The 16,684-nt window shown below is 40.1% G+C and overlaps 1 protein-coding gene across 1 annotated transcript in view; it reads left to right on the top strand.

Annotated features, from left to right (window-relative positions):
- The window catches only part of FREM1 (FRAS1 related extracellular matrix 1), a 60,959-nt gene that overhangs the window by 31,252 nt on the left and 13,023 nt on the right, over nt 1-16,684 (top strand). The window contains exons 22-29 of the mRNA XM_026073543.1: nt 1,045-1,240; nt 1,987-2,251; nt 6,948-7,362; nt 8,682-8,883; nt 9,414-9,558; nt 11,867-11,996; nt 13,414-13,486; nt 16,316-16,465. Of these exons, the coding sequence (XP_025929328.1) occupies nt 1,045-1,240; nt 1,987-2,251; nt 6,948-7,362; nt 8,682-8,883; nt 9,414-9,558; nt 11,867-11,996; nt 13,414-13,486; nt 16,316-16,465 (1,576 nt within the window). The remainder of the gene's footprint in view (nt 1-1,044; nt 1,241-1,986; nt 2,252-6,947; nt 7,363-8,681; nt 8,884-9,413; nt 9,559-11,866; nt 11,997-13,413; nt 13,487-16,315; nt 16,466-16,684) is intronic.

Here is a 16,684-nt window from a genome sequence, read left to right as displayed (position 1 = left end):
GGGGAAAACCAAGGGACAAAGAGGGAGAAAGAAAAAGACCTAGGCTAAAAAAGGTGACAAGTGAGCAGTTAATTCAGTTACTTACAGAAAGAGAACGGAGGGAGACCCTGGATGTGTGTGAAAGAGTAAGTAAGAAATAATGAGAAGAAATGTATGTGGGGAAGAAAGATAAAAAAGAGGGAAGATGGAAAAGGATACAGCAAGAGGATAGGCACTGGCAGAAAATAAGATTAGAAATGGAAAAAAGATGACCATCTGTTGACCAAAGATAAGCCACTGGAACAGAAACAGTGAACAAATGCCTCTCTTTTTTTATTATATGTACATATAATTGCAAAAAATCTGTTTCAAAAATCTATGAGCCTGGGAAATATTTTTTGCTGTACCCCTGCAGGAATCTGTGGATCACATGAGAGTTGTAAATGAAAGGGGTCTCATACTTTGGGATGAGAGCTGCTGCTGAAGTCTAGCAGTTTGAATATAGAGAGTACCTGAGTGTATGTGAGTCCTCTGTGTGTGACACCCTTTGTTGCAGAGCCTGTGACACTGTCACTACATGCCAAATACACAGATCTGTCTAGCATGAGTTACTATGACATCTAATATGCAGGAAATTTTACTGGACATTTCACATTTTTCCAGGGGAGAACCTCTAAGCCTCTCTAAATTTCTGTGCTTCCTAAAGTTCCCCACAGTTTCATTTCTGATATCCCTCTATGTATTGTCTAGAATAGTAGTTGTATGAAATTAAGAACTGGAAAACATAAGCTAGGTCAGGATCTTTTTCATGTTCCTCTTGTTGGTGTCTGACTGAGAAGTGTGCAGGACTGTATTTCCCAGAGTAAAAGTGACTGAACTCTATTTACCTGCATTTATTCCTGATCACTGTATCCTCTCCAGCCTTATAGCTATTTGGGAATCAGTAGCTTAAAAGGGAAAACAGGGAGCTGCCACTAATGGTCTGCATGACCACAAATAAACTCAATTAACTGGGGAAGGTATATGGGGGACTGTCTGTTACTGAAAGATGTTTATCCTTTCTAGGTTGGCAGAGACTGGGTGACTCTCCAAACTGGAATGAAGTGCACCCAGGAAGAACTAGATATGAACCTTGTAAGATACATCCATACAGGACCTATAGGGTCCAAGAACCAAGACAGCTTCACATTTTATCTGTGGGATGGGTACAACAGATCCCCAGCTGTGGACTTCTACATAAATATCAAGGACATGGAAAGGGGTAAAGATCTGCTTGACTTAACATTTTGCAGTGCCTGTTTCTGAAACAAAGATGATCTGAATGAATGAGATCATCCTGATACTTCCCCAAGCACCATGTAGGCCCTTGGCAAGCCTCYCTGCAGACCCCAAAGCCTGCTTGCTGGGATTTCATTGCCCTGATGTTTCTGCTCCTGAAGAAGTGGTCCTGGGATTACAAAAGGCTCTGCCTATGGCAGTTTTTTACAGCTTGCCTCCCAGGACTTCCAGCTACTCTTCAGACAGAGTTGACAACATCTTTCTGAAATTAGTTCAATGTCTGAGTAAATCAAAGTGCAGAAAAAGGGCAAGAACATAATAAGGTAGGCAAAACACTGTTTGAGAGCCCTGACTTCCAGTTTTATGTTCTAATCTTATGGTCTCTCTTCCGTTACTGGATCCCTATCATAGCCCTGACTTAGATCAGGGTAACCTGACACTACTAAGATTGGAACAGTGGCCCAGACAGGTTGTGCCATCTCCATTCTTGGAGGTGTTTCAGCCCCAGTGGGTTAAAGACCTGAGGAACCTGGTTATGGCTGGTCTCATGGCTGACCTTGCTTTGAGCAGAAGGTTGGACTGAGACATCCTAAAGTCCCTTCCAGCCTGAATTTTCCTATAATCCTATGATTTTCTATTGGTGATGGCTAGCATGTGGCTAAATGATGCATAAGAAATGAAATTTCAAAGCAGTATTACTATTTTAGTGTCATTTTATCTATCCTTCAGGAGCTATTGCTGTTTTCATAAAGCCTCTTAGAGTGCCAAAAGGGGATCGGGGCTACATTACAACAGATGCCCTCCTTGCATTGGATGGAACGGACAAACCGGAGGAGCTCCTTTATGTGATAACCTCCCCACCTCAGTATGGACAGATAGAGTATGTCAGCTATCCTGGCATCCCCATTACCAGCTTCAGTCAAATGGATGTAGCAGGCCAGATAGTCTGCTATGTTCACAACACTGAGGCACCTGTTTCTGAAGATACATTCAGGTAAGGCATTAAAAAAAGGCTTCCTTTTCCCTTGAATTTCTTGGGTATTTGCAGAAAAAGTATTAGAAAGAGGAGGAGGTGAGGGAATTCTTAATATTTATATAGCAAAGATATTTCTGCTCTAACAGATGCAGTTATGACTGCCTTGATAATAAATGCTTTTTCTTATTGACCCTGAAATAGTAGCTTGAGCCACATTTACTCAATGATACTGTCTTGAATATTATTAAAGCACCTAGACATACATAGGAGAAACAGTGCAGGAGAAGAACTAAGAATATGTTTTTTGGAATTTCCCTATGGTTTCCTGCTACTGCTGGATGTGGTAAAAGTGCTCAGTTCAGGTATTAGCTAACTGATTTCTTCTTTTTTCTTATTTATTACATTTATTCTGCTGCAGGCTTTTTGAATCCAGTCGTTATTCTTCAACACACTGATAAACAAACCACTTATCAACTCTGCCATCATAATAGTTCAAAAATTTGTGTAGACAACTGGATTTTTTGAGTAAACTCAGCTACTTATAGACCCAGTTCAGAAGTCTAGTGACAGTTAAGTTTACTTTCAACTGGGTTCTGGACCTGGCCCTTAGACCATCTTAGACTACGTTCACTCCTAAAGCGAATATTGCCTTATGTTGTTCTTACTTGAACCACTCTTGGTCATAGAACGGAATGATCTCATGAGTTATCCTCAGGCAAAGAGAGAGGTGTGTTGCTGCTGAATGTCTCTTGGGGAGTTTTGGTAAAAGAGAGCAAATTTAGGCAAATTTTTCTTAAGGAACAATGTTAACTTCTTGTTAGCTTTTAACAGAAAATGGAGTTCCTGCAAAATCAAAAATTTCCACAGGAAATAAATAAAGACTAATTGTTTTTCTTTTGTAGCTACCACATAGAGTATTTAGCTTATAAGAACTGCAATTCAAATGTATGAAAGTTCCCTTTACACACTCTCTTATGAATAGGATTCCTGATTTGAACTGCATTTTCCATGATGAATGATGAAGCTTAAGGGACATGTTGCATCATTCAGCCAGAGAGCTTTTTCCCAAAGAAGCCAAGGAAGCGGGGTATGGAGGCATGAAACAGTCCCAACTACGACAACAGGGCAGCTCAGGCAGACATTATCTCAAGCTGAGCCAAATGTAATTTTGGGACATTTCTCAGCTGAAACTTTTTGAGCTATCCCTTCCAATGAATTCAATGTTGCGGCAATCCTGATTTTCAACCATCTCTAGTCATGAGATTTCTCTGATGGCCACTTGTGGTCATAACATAAAAAGTGAATGAATGTTCTTTGGCTTGATGGAAGCTTAGTGACATGGTTGTGAAACGCTATGACCAAAACTAAAATTAGCCTTTACAAGTAAAGTTGCTGTTGTATCAACCCTAGGATAGGTAGTGCAGGAAGTGGCTTGCATCAGTGTGACTTTTGTACCAGACTAATGAAGGCATTCAATGATCAGACCAAATAATTCCAGGGAAATTGTTCATGCACATAAGCCCAATGTTTAGCCTAATGGCTTAGAACCAAATTAGAAAGTCAGCTTTATTAAAAGTAAGGTTATAATGTTTTAATAAGTATGTGTATCCATTTTAATTGCAATAATTGATGTTCCATGATGTTACCATTTGGCAAAGAATTTGGTTTTGTGTAGGCATATAAATACTGTGGCAGATTATTATTATTTTCTTAACAAGGAATGGTAACGTTAATTTTATGGGGAAGGGGTGTTAATTGATCAGATTTTTACCTTCCGCCGAAATATCTTCTTCAGTCATAAATTTGCCTGTATTGTTTGGTGCTGCTGGCCTGGAAGAAAGATTTGGCAGTGCTTGTTTGGACAGATGACTTCGAGTGATTAGCAACCTGACATCAGATGCTGGCAGCAGGATACTAAAAGAACATACTAATGTCCTCCATTTTGACACGCTGGCTCAATTTTGTAATGAGCTGGCACTATTTATGATTCCATTTTTATCTTTTAAATGCCATGACAGATGGTAGGTCCTTCAGCCAACTCTATTGCCATGGAACTGCAGAAAGCATGAAACCTTGGTAATGGTGAAATCAAACCATGCGACTTGTCCTCCTAACTATGTCTGAGATTTGTCCCCTAAATTTCATCAGAGTGATGAGAATGTTGGCTGCTCTCCATTCCTTTGGGAAAGATGAAGCAGCCACAAACCAGAAATAAACAAAAAACAAAATCCCCCAAAGTGCAGAAAAAAGGACTTCTTGGACACAATCAGCTTCATTACCTGTGAAATCAAGTGGCACACAACATTTGCATTGTAATTTTCAGTGTTATGTATATAACCAAGAGTTTTACTCCTGTCTGGTATTCTGTAGAGGATTCTGGATGAATCTTTGCTTTCATGAACGGAATTGTCCTCTGTAAGTCTTTCACTTAAGCATCATTTGAGATATCATCCAAATGACTTTACAGACATCAAAAGAAAAAGAGGTTGATTTCTCAGTGAAGCAAAGTCACTTCAGCTGCAATTTTTCAGATCTTTTGAGGTAGGGATAAGGTCTTACTTGAGCATGTTTTACCTTTTTTTACCATACTATTTATGGTCATTATTCTAGTTCCATGTTTGATTTCAGCGAGGTTGCTGACAACACAACCCTTTTACCATTGGCACAATAGCATTAGGCCAGTAGAGACAGATGTCTCTAGGTTCCCAGCTGGGAATACTGTCCTCAGTAAACATATTTCTGACTCCTATACAGTCCCTGGCCTGCCTATGCTCATTCCCATCTGTTTCATGGCATAGTGCCTGCTTACAAGTTGATGAGGCCCCAATCATCTGACATTGGTGAGGGCAGCGAAGGGTTTTAGATGGACAGGCTGGGTGAAATAGCTATTCCATGACCTACTCAAAGTCGCTTATATTTGAACCATGCAACAACAGACTCCGCGATTCTTTGAATACCCCTCTGAGATCTGTAGGCAAGGTCTGAGAGCAAGATGAGGCAGATAATCTAAGTGTCAGCTAGTCCTCATTTTGCTTACATAAAGTGCGAGCATGACAGGTGCAAGGCAGCTTGCTCTCAGATTGCCTGAAACACCCAACGGTACTGTCCCGTACAAGATCAGCTGTGCAAGTGCAGTAAGTGTAGCAAAGTGTGCACTCAAAGCACTGGGTATCAGAGGGCGGTGGGAAAAAGGAGGAATAGGGAAAGTAAATATTCTATAACAAACAAATTTCATTGCAAAGAAGCCTTGGTCTGACCTATGCCTTTGGTACTGTATTCTGGCTCAGACAGAACAAACCTGGGTAAAGACCACTCTCCAAGAAGCTTTTGTATGTACTGTGCATTATATTCACTGAAACAGAGTAAAAACCATGGCAAAAACAAAGCTTACTCTTACATACTATATGATGATGTGATGTGAAGAACAATGAGAACTTCCCAAGGCAATTTTTATGTTGATATACCCTCAAAGTATTTTGTTATAAGATATGGCATGACAATATACAATATTCTTGCTTTCAAAATAAATGCATAGGTAATATCTTGGCAGTGAAACCTAGGATGAATTTTGAAGGCTACAAGATTGGTTTTCTCTTTGTTTTTATGCACTACAAAACTTGATAATTAATTTCTGCAGGACATGCATTCACTTTTATAGTAAATACCCATACCCAATTGGTACATTTCCAACACATTGTCTCTCCAGCCTTGGATACCTTTATCTTTCTGTTGCTTAGAAAAGGAAAATTAACTCTAGTGCAAAAACGAATCTTTAATATATATAAAGAAATATTTCTGCTTTGGAGAGAAGTATGAGAATATATGCTGATATTAGCAGAAATTCCCAGCATGGAATAAGAACTTTGCATCTGACTCATTGACAAACTCAGAACAGAACTCTGACTCATTGATAAATACACAGTATGGACAACTACATTTTTCAAATTAGCTTACCAGTTTGCATAATTCTGTCCAATATCTACTGCAGAATCTTAATATTTCAGTGAATATTTTGCTTGAGTTTTGTAAAGAAACATAAATCGGTCCCTCTGAATATACAGAAATTTACAGATAAAACTAGTACTTTAATAAACCTCTAAAGTGTGATGAGGATGGATCTCTGCACTTCTTTTCCCATCTTGCATTTTTAAATAGTTTGGCACTAGTGAGTGTGAAGGGCTTGTACCGGTGAACAACCCCATTGTCTGGGCAGACCATGTATTTACACACCTCTTCCTGTATGTTGTAGACAAAGTCATGACTTTTACTGAGTTGCCACCACAAGGCACCCAAGTGAAGATAACCTTAATGATGTGTACAAACATCTGTGTCTATGCCAGAGGGTCCAAGAAACACATTAACCACCCCCTCATTTTTGATCTGCTCCCTCTCTATCTTAGCTGGAAGATTAGAACAGCTCCTTTGTGATGGCTGAGATTGGTGGGTATATCCTCAAAGCCATTCCCTTGGCTTTTAATCAAACTCCTGCAGACACAGTGTCAGTCTTGCCATGATTTGGCCGTCTGCTTCCACATTTTTAAGTCACACACCCATTGCAGAGCCTGGGTTTGAGCTCAGACCAGTTCCAGTTCTTCATGTGTTCTGCAGCATCACCACAGGCAAATCCTGTAGTGAAGGTGTGTATTACTGTTTCATTTCAGTACATGGTGAATCAAGAACACATGCTGAAGGCTGCCTTGCCTCTCTTTGCCAGATTCTTCATCAGCAATGGACTGAGGACTAAGCATGGGACATTCACGATCTCCTTGGAGGCAGTCGACCAAGCTTTACCCACTCTCTCTAGGAACATGGGGTTAAGATTAGTGGAAGGCGCTATGGCACTCCTTTCTCCTGATGTCCTGCAGCTTTCAGACCCAGACACTGCCAAAGAAAACCTTACCTTCCTCTTGGCTCAGGTCCCCCAAAATGGTCATCTGTATTATCGAGGGGCTGTGCTACTGCAGCACAATTTCACCCAGCAAGATGTGGACAACATGGATGTTGCATATAAACACCGAGGTGGGGATTCCCAGATTGACAGATTTACATTTGTTGCAACAGATAGGACTAATCAAGGCTTCATCGTGAATGGGAGGGTGCAGATCGAGCCAGTGGCATTCACCATTCAGGCAAGTGTGGCCACAGGCCTGCTTAAAAGAGATGTGTAGTATGATAAGGTAAAAAATGTAGTGATTTTGACTAGGCTTAGAATTGGTACTTTCTTGCTGCAATTAATGATCCAACTGAAATATTTATAGAGGAAAAGATTTGCTTTCTGTGTTCTGTCAGTAATTAACCTCAAGAACGAGGTTAATCACCACAATGCATTACTCAGGCAAAGAATTCTATATAGTGCAAAGAACGAGATTATATTTAAGAGGAGAAAGACATCCACTTATACTTGCAAATATTTTCTATAAGGAATTTCAATCCTAAAGGTTAGCCAAACTATGGCAAGGAAGAAATTTTTTCCTTCTTTGCTTTCCCATTTTGTACTTTACCCACTGATTTGCATGTGAGGGATATTAGGATGACAGCTGATCGATGTGTTGCAGGAATCTTGAATTACAGCCACTGCTTCACTCCTGCAGCCAGTCTTCCTTCTGAGAGTTGTAAGATGCCTGCTCTGACTCCTCCTTCCCTTACTAGGATCTTTCTGTTCCCTTTCTGTTCCCTTTCCATTTCTTTCATTTTTAAGTTCTTTCCACTGTGTCATAGGCTCAGATGCCTTTGCTATGACGTCTTTTATGTATCTGGCATGTTTTAGTATGCAAAACAAGCCTGGTTGCATTGTATGTCAGGAGTCTGTAAGTTTCAAAATATTGATACTAACAAAGAGGCTGTAGCTCTTAACAACTTCTGATGGCAAAGCCACCAGGTGATATAAGGAGCAAGGAGTGTCATTGCATCAGAAAATGAGATATGGAAAGAGCAACAGCAACAACTGTTGTGGGAGACTGAAAGTCAGAAGACATATCAGAAGCTGTGAAAGGTAGCACAGATTGAACAGGACATTTTGGCCAGGTCTATGATTGTGATTATCATAATCCGTAGATTTCCTTGCTACTCATTGTAGTCCCTGCTTGTAAAACAGAGGTGAGAGACCTTTGCTGGAGTTTTCATTTAGTACTTAGAAAAAGATATCAAAAAAGGAGAAGGAGTATGGGGAGTAGGGGAGATCAAGACAGAGGTGCACAGAACTTCCTGTTGCCCTCCCCAGCATGTGCTGTATCCCTCTGCATGCAGCAAGTAACTAGGCAGTCTGGACCTGGAAACCTCTCATGGGAAGTAGTACTTATCTGGAGGCCAGACTTCCTCTGGAGCAGACTGCTAGTCAGAATGACTATTGCATTCCTGAGCATGCTTTTGTGCTTTCAGTAAAAGTAGTAGTGACAAAGAGTATGCTGATTCTGTAAAACCAATATACATTTCTCTAACTTTGATTTAGGTGGACCATATGGACAAAATGGCACCAAAAATTATTCATCTCCGTTGCTTTACTGATGTGAAACTGCTGAAGAATGGCAATTACGGGATCTATATTACTGCCAGGTCCTTGAAAGCATCTGATCCCAATACAGAAAATGACAAAATAATTTTTAAGATTTTACGAGGTCCTCGTTATGGCTACCTGGAAAATATAACCACAGGTACTGTGTCCTATAATCTCTATATTTTGGAACTTGCTGGAGCAGGTTTAAAAACCTATCTTGTTAATATTTGCTTGATAGAGGGAGCCAAATTTTCTTAGAAAACTTTGGGCAAGGTTGCAATGTGATAAGAAAGCTTCTGTATTAAGATCTGAGTGTCATGTTAATCATGAATGTTTAAACCATTTGGGCAGATTGTTAAGAGCTGCAGCTCAGAAACTGCCTTTTCTGAAGCCTGAAATACTAGCATAGGAAGTAGCAAAACTATAATATAGTATGCCTGATGTGAGCTTTATGTGAAGGAAAGTAATGATGAACACTGAACTAGGTCATTTGATAAACACATCACATGAGAATGAACTGGCAGGGGCTTTTAATGGGCTAGGATGTTGCTGCATAGTTATAAAAACAGATTTCTGGAAGTTCAAAGTTTTCTAAGTATTTAACAATGTTGAAAACAGTCTATATGAGCTATGMGGTTCTTGTTTAACAGCCTTTTGTCTCACCTGACTGTTTCTGTTCTTTCCCAGGTGGTTTTATCCACGAAGGGTTTAGCCAAAAGGATTTAAACAGTAAAATCGTACTTTATGTCATCAATCCAATGCGGGAAGTGAATTCAGATGACTTGGAGTTTCAAGTCTCAGATCCCAATGGAAATTCAGCGGTCCCCCAAATGTAACTTTGATCTTCTGTTCTAAGCACTGTAATGCATCGTGCACTTCACCTGTCAGGCCTCTGCGAAGGCTTCTGCCATAGGTCAAATGAATCACTGCTGGGGTTGCTGCTGAGCAGAAGTGAAAGTAGTTACAGTTTCAAATACTCAAACTGCCATTTCTTTCATTAAAGAATAAAGAATATTTCTCCCCTTCAGGATAGGACTAGTTTCAAAGGGCTAATTTCAAGTCAGACTGGGCACATTTCTCATGGTATCTGAACCTGGTGCCTTATGGCCTACAAGGCCTCACAAAAAGATAAAATGGAATACACCGTAAGTGAGAATTAGGCCTACAATATTTGGAGAGTTGAGATGCTGACTTAGGGACAGGACTGTTGCTTCCTGTACGTGCTCCTGCGGCTGGAGGTCACTCTTGTCCTGTGCTAACAGTAATAAACATGGGATTACAACAAAGGGGAAGCTCTCAAGCAGTAAAAGCTATGAGAGTTACATTTTTGCATGAGAGCACTGAAAGAAGAAGGTAGAGAGCCCAAATCATCCTCTTTGTTGTGTACTTCCAATATTTCAAATAGGCATATCATCAAAATTTCTTTTTGACATATGATAAGCCTACTGTATGAAAATTAGAGACCGAGGGATCATCTGAGCTGTACTTTGATAATAATGTCTGAAAGTGAGAGTAGTTCCACTGCAAGTTTCTCTTTATTTCTGAAAATAGGACTGAATGTTCAACCAATTTAGTTAATCTGAAGTAAGTGAGAAAAACAAAACCCATTTCCTTGTGCTAAATTGCCTATCCACAGGCCAGACATCATGGAGAGGGGGGAAATGGAAGGAGGAGATAGCTGGCTTCAAGCTTCAGGTCCCTCTACATAGCACTTCCTTGCAAGCTAGAGGATGGAGACAACATTTCTGCAGTTACACACTATGCCAGAATATGTCCCTGTACTCAAACGTATCTGAATACAGCTAGCACTGTGTTCGGCTCACTTCCCAGCTGCACTGTGTTTGCTCAGAAACACACTGATATTAAACCCATCACTAAAATGAAGCCACTACATGTGGGAAAGTATGAGTTCCTGCATATCAATAGCAATACATTATATACCTTTAGGGAGAAACAAAAGATAAACCACTTTTCCTATGAAAAATATGAGTTTCAGAGAAGTAGACCATACCTATTACCTGCATTGGACTTTGGAACAAAGGAGAATTTGGCTTTTAAGGAAAAGTCCATGCTTTTAATACTGCATTTAAAGGCTGGTAACAGATTTGTTTGAACAGTTTATCATCTAATTGTCTCTGAGTCAAAAGACAAGTTTGATTTGCACGTTGATAGTATTCAAATTAAATCCCAGCTTTTATTTGAATGCTGCTGTATTACACCTGGCACACTCTTTAGTAAACAGAAAACAGATCAGCTTCTAAATGGGTTGTCTTTCCCAGGGTATCAGAGAATCTAGGAGGATATCCACTAGTGTTAGAGCTATTCAACCCTGAAAGGTCTAGACGTTTGTTTTAGAAAAGTTCGATTAGATTTGCAATTAGCACAGCCCATTTTCCTTCTTTCTGCTGTCTTTCATTCATCTCTGACTCTCACTGTTTTTTACTGCAGCTTTTCAAAAGGTTATATGTTTATCAGCTATCTTCTGCAGCATGCAGTCCTCCAAGATTTGGTCACATTCCCTCACAAGCAATTCCAAAATTCATTGTGTGAGAAGTCTGGACTCAGCTGCTTCTGTGTATGAGGAGAAAGCAAAGCAAAAGTTAAAATTAAGGGAGTGGGGAGAACAGTGGATAGAGGCAGTGAACTGCTGGAGCATGCCCTGTGTACTAGAGGAGGAGAGATCCAGTTAGAGCAGAGTTGAAGGAAGGTGGGAAGAAGGGAGAATATTGCAGAGGCAATACCAGGTATTGACAATTAAAGAAAATCATGGGGATGGAAGGACTCATGAAGAAGCAACAGTAGCTTGTCTTGGCATATCTTATTTTATGGTCAAACTTCTCTTTTCAAGGCTGCTGGAGAAATCTCTGCTATGAATCTCCTCTCTGGTTTTGAGATGATGTTCAGGCTTGGTTTGGGGTAGACAGGGGCTCAGCTGGAAGATTTATTAACTGCTTCTCTCTCTTCCTCATCAGCCAGATCACACAAATATGTTGATTTGAAGACAAAGACTTAGCCTGTGTATTGGCTGAATCAACATTCAAGAAAGAAATGTCAGCTCACTGAACCTTCAGGCAGCAGGGGGTAGGGGCAGCAGGGGAGGCTGCTTTTTTTCACATAGGTTTTCCTGCCTTTCCCCACAGACTGGAACTAAGCTGGTCTCGGATTGAAATGCAACAGATTGAATATGAAGTGTGTGAGAATGTAGGAACGGTGTCGCTGACAATCACCAGGGCAGGACACTCTGCAGACTCTGCCTTTGTTGCAGTGAAGGTAAAACTAAAAAACAAGGCTTAAATGGAAATTGAATAATAAACAATAGAGACCGCTAATTTCTTCCTCAGATTTAAAAGATATTTCAGTAATCAGCAAAAAGGCCATCCAATTCAAACCAGATTCATCAGGACATTGTCCATGGCAAAACAGCTGGTTGAAAATTTTCTGCTAAACAGTTTTAAGGGGAAATGCTGACTAACAAAAACTGGAATGTTTTGGAGCATTATTTCAGTTTTGATGAACTTCTGTGAAGCAGCAGGTTGTTTTCTCTGGCAATCTGCTCAGGAGGCTGGGTTTCCACTTTGGAATCCAGGCTTTGGGGAATCCCTGATGGGTCTTGGGACTTCTTGTTTTCTTGCTTACATTGAGGAGCCCAGGAGCTATGGGAGCTTCAACTTCTCATTGTAAACAAATGTCTGCCACTTCTCCCCACTGTTTCCCTGCCATCAGTCTAGGAAATGACCCAAGGTACACCAAGACCTTGGGTAAGAGGCTCTGTTTTATGTCATAGAAATTCAATTGAAAGCTGAAGATTTTTAATATTTTTGTAAAACATGTTTTGTGCAACTTGCCTTCACAAAATTTATTTTTTCCCCATAAAAAGGAAATTCCAAGTTTTTACTGGCTTCCCTTGCTAGCAAAATCCTCACACAGTCTCCCTCACAGTTTCTCATGATTATAATCCTAATCAGAAACAAAGGTTTGATTTTTATTCCACTGAAGTCTGTTGGAGTTTTGCCATTGACTTCAGTGGAGGCCATCCTGCCTCTATTGGTATATAATAGACAGATTTATCTAGTTATCCTTCATGGACACCAGTGACTTTGCTTGTCACTAAATTAAAAAGACCAAGCAAACTGAACCCATGAGCAAGAAGGCAGCGGGGAAGCTGGTGTCCTCTGATGGCCTCCTGTGGAAATCGCTGGAGGCACAGGAGTCCCTGCACTTCTGCTTGGACGTGCTCGTGCCCATCCTGACTAGTCGCTGGGGCTGACAGGCAGCCYGGTGTGCAAACCCTTCTTTCTGTCAGCAGAAATGGGGGCAAACGGAGGCCTCGCAAAGGACCCGACAGGGGAGCACAGCCAGGCTGATGTTGCAGGGCAACAACATGCTCTTTCAAGAAGCTACTGTGTGCCTGTCCAGGAGCCAGCCGTGCCTGGGTACCCAGGCCTGCTGAACAGCACTGCTATCTAGTGCAAACTAGTAGCAGTTCGAGAGGTGAGGAGAGAAGACTTTAAGATGAGCAGATTTTCTTGATTATGAGTTTCAAACCAGGAGCAAGGCTAAGTTGATGCCCAGACTGGCGTGTCTTTTTGAGACTCCATCGAGAGACACAGCAGCTTCAGCACCCAGCAGAACGCTGGTTTGGTGAAACAGGTAACAGCATGGCATTTACTGTTTGATTTCTTCTCAGATCAACGAAATATCTGCTGTGTTGGGAAAGGACTTTACAGTGACTCCTTCTAAGCTTGTTCAGTTTGATCCAGGTATGAACCGGTGTGCTGACTAATTTTAAAATAAACTCAGTGATTGTGAAAGCTGCCATTTTGGAGAGTGAAATCTGTTACATTTATAGCTAGAGAAGCTGCGCGGGACTAAAGCTACTTGGGGTCATTTGCTCCTTTGTGAATCAGCATCCTTATTTCTTTGGGTAAGATGATACATGATCTCTTTATTCCAGCTAAAATATCAAAAGTGCTGTAAGGGTGCTTCCTAAGCTCGCCACAGCCAGATTGGGAAGGACTTGTCCTGAGCTGAGCTGTGAGATGCTTTAAAGATTTGAGATATGTTAGGGGAGGTCTAGGAAGCTCCTCAAATTTAGACAAGCTTGAGAACAATTTAAGTTATGCAAGGTACCCACCACCAGAAATATAGATATATAAGAACCTGAAAGTTGTCAGACCTCACCTGCACCATAACCACAATGGGAGTCTGACCTTGGCTGAGGCTGCAAGTAGCTACAAGTAATAATAACTATATTAACAAAAGCAGCCTGATTCTTGCTGTGGGAGTATCAATACTAAAAATGAACAAAAACGTGACAATCTTGAAAAGAGCTTCCTCTGTTCTGCAGTCTTTATTACTGTCATGTTTCAGGTGTGCCCCTGTTGTCTAGAGAACAAGTAGTACCATTCTGAAACTTAGTTTCATCCATAAAACTTGGCTTTGCCCATATAAATAGATTATCCAGAAATGAAAACCCATTTGCTATCAATCATAATCACTTCCTTTCCATATGGAAGCCTGAATTTTTAGAACACATTTTGTAGACATGGCCTTGAATTTAGAATATGGGGTCCACGGAGTCTGGATGCTGCCTGCAAAGCCAGCAGAGATTATGCCAAGGCTGCCAGAAGTAAGATTTCAATGACAGAAAGTCACAGTGACTACAGAAGAGATAAAATATGTCATCTGTGATGACATCTGACACTCATTTGTCTATAAAAAACAGTCTAAACGCTTATCTGCATCTTAAAAGCAGATATGGGAATATAAGTCAGTTCCAGACGAAGCCTGGGGATTTTTACATTAGAACCTCAGTTTTTTTTTATGCAGGACTGCATCCCATGGATGAATTTGCATAGTTACCTCTGCTTTCCTGGCTATCCCACAGGAAAATCTCTAGCTTTAAATTCAGTTAAAGTTGAGTTACAAATCTGATTCTTTTGGAAACACTTCTTTATAACCTGTCTTGAGTAAAGGTGACTTTGATGTAAAAGTGTAGAACAAGCAACTGTTGGTTAGTTTTCAGAGATGGATAAGGGAGGACACTTAGGCAGACAGCAATAAAAAAAAGGGGGAAAATGAGAAAATCTGCCCTGATTTCCATTACTTTTGGAACACATATGAAACCTCTGAAACTAGTGAGCCACTCTCTCGGACCCTTTATTTAGCTTTTTTTTTTTTTTTTTAATTTTAATTAGAAGAGGCAAGAAAGATTACAGAGATGGGTGTAAAAAATATTCCATATCATGCTTACCTGTGATTTTTTTCCTTAATGCATCACACACTCAAGCTTGTCAGTCTTTGGACTGAAATGGCTGGAGATTATTGCAAAGACATTTTTTGTGCAGGGCTGTATACTGGAATTTTCCTTCTCTGCTCTTCTCCAAGCACAGGATAGGCCAAACTACTGTTACTGCCTTTCTGATTATAGTGGTGAGCCACATGAAGAGTAACTGTGAATGTGGATAAGAGAGATGCACACTGTACCTCTTCCCACCTGAACCAGTTGAGTTCCCTCACACAGGCTTTTTAGGTGTCTCTCTTTGAGAGTCCTGTGTTTAGGCCTAACCTGGAAGGATTCCTCCAAATTCTTACATCCAGGACATCAATTTCTTAAGCCTTAACTTGAGAGTTTTGATGTTTATTCATTAGTAGTGACCTGTTTAGTAAGGCTGATAGGTTTGTTTTATAAATAAACTTCATCTATGCCAAGTGACTGTACACATTAGACTGAAATCAATAAATTACAAATGAAGTTTAGGAGCAGAAGATCCTACTCAAACTAATGGGTCTGTTTTTACTGAGCTCATGATTTGGTGAGACAGATCCAGCTGAGAGGGAGCATGGAAATGGAGCTTAGGAGAGCTGGCAGAATGATGTAGGAAAATCTTTTTACAATGTTAAACGTGTTTTTGATATTAACTAGGAATGTTAATGCTGACTTTGTGATGCAAAAACAGTTCCCAAAATGTTTCTACGACAGCAATGTCTATATTGAGATGTTTCTCTCCTGCAGCATCTGACTATTCCCAAACAAATTCTGAAGTCTTTCAGCTAATAACTAGCCTAGTTCTTTATCTTGGAATGATCTTTTCTCATCTCCACTCATGTAAATATGAACTAACCTAGTTAAGACAAACAACTGAGTCAAAATTTTGTAACTAAGTACAAAATCTGCATTCTAAAACTTTGTAATTAGATCCAATGTATTCGTTGATCAATATGCAAATATTTAAATAATTGTTCTGTCTCTAAAATTCAGCTTTCAAGATAAAAAAGCATATGCTATATTTCCCCTTTAAAATTGCAGTGGAAGCCCTGAATATATGTACCGTAGCCATCATCTCTCATGTCTAAAGCAGCTTTTTGTCACAGTGTATGCATTTTATCCAAATCATCATTCTCTGGGAACAAATTTGGTCTTAATGTTATTTGGGAGAACAACAGGAGTCCAGTCAGTTGGTAAGAGCACAATAACATGCACAAGCTACTCCATTCTAACTGTAGACATGTTAATTAAAAGATTTCTTTAACACCCAGATTGATTGAAATAGCAATTAAGGAGTAATTAAAATGTTTATTTCTGTTAGGAATGTCAACCAAGATGTGGAATATAGCAATTACCTATGACGGATTAGAGGAAGATGATGAAGTCTTTGAAGTAGTTCTGAGCTCCCCTGTGAATGCCATTCTTGGCACTAGGACAAAAGCTGTAGTGAAAATTTTGGACGCAAAAGGAGGTATTCTCTTTCGATCTTCATCTTTAAAATCTGGAACAATCTTGGCTGAGTAGCTACTTATTTTCAGCAAAAAATGTTGTTGCTAACACTTACCTTCATATAAAAATGCACAGTTTCTTTTTAGAGAAAACAGGCTTGACAGTTGCACACCCGTTATTCTCTCACAAAACCATGTTTCTCCTCTTAGGAATGGAGCATGGAGAAAGCAACAAGTAAAAA

Source organism: Apteryx rowi, unplaced genomic scaffold, assembly GCF_003343035.1.
Source record: "Apteryx rowi isolate R43461 unplaced genomic scaffold, aptRow1 scaffold_37, whole genome shotgun sequence".
Taxonomy (NCBI): Eukaryota; Metazoa; Chordata; class Aves; order Apterygiformes; family Apterygidae; genus Apteryx; species Apteryx rowi.
This window is presented reverse-complemented; position numbering and strand designations above follow the sequence as displayed.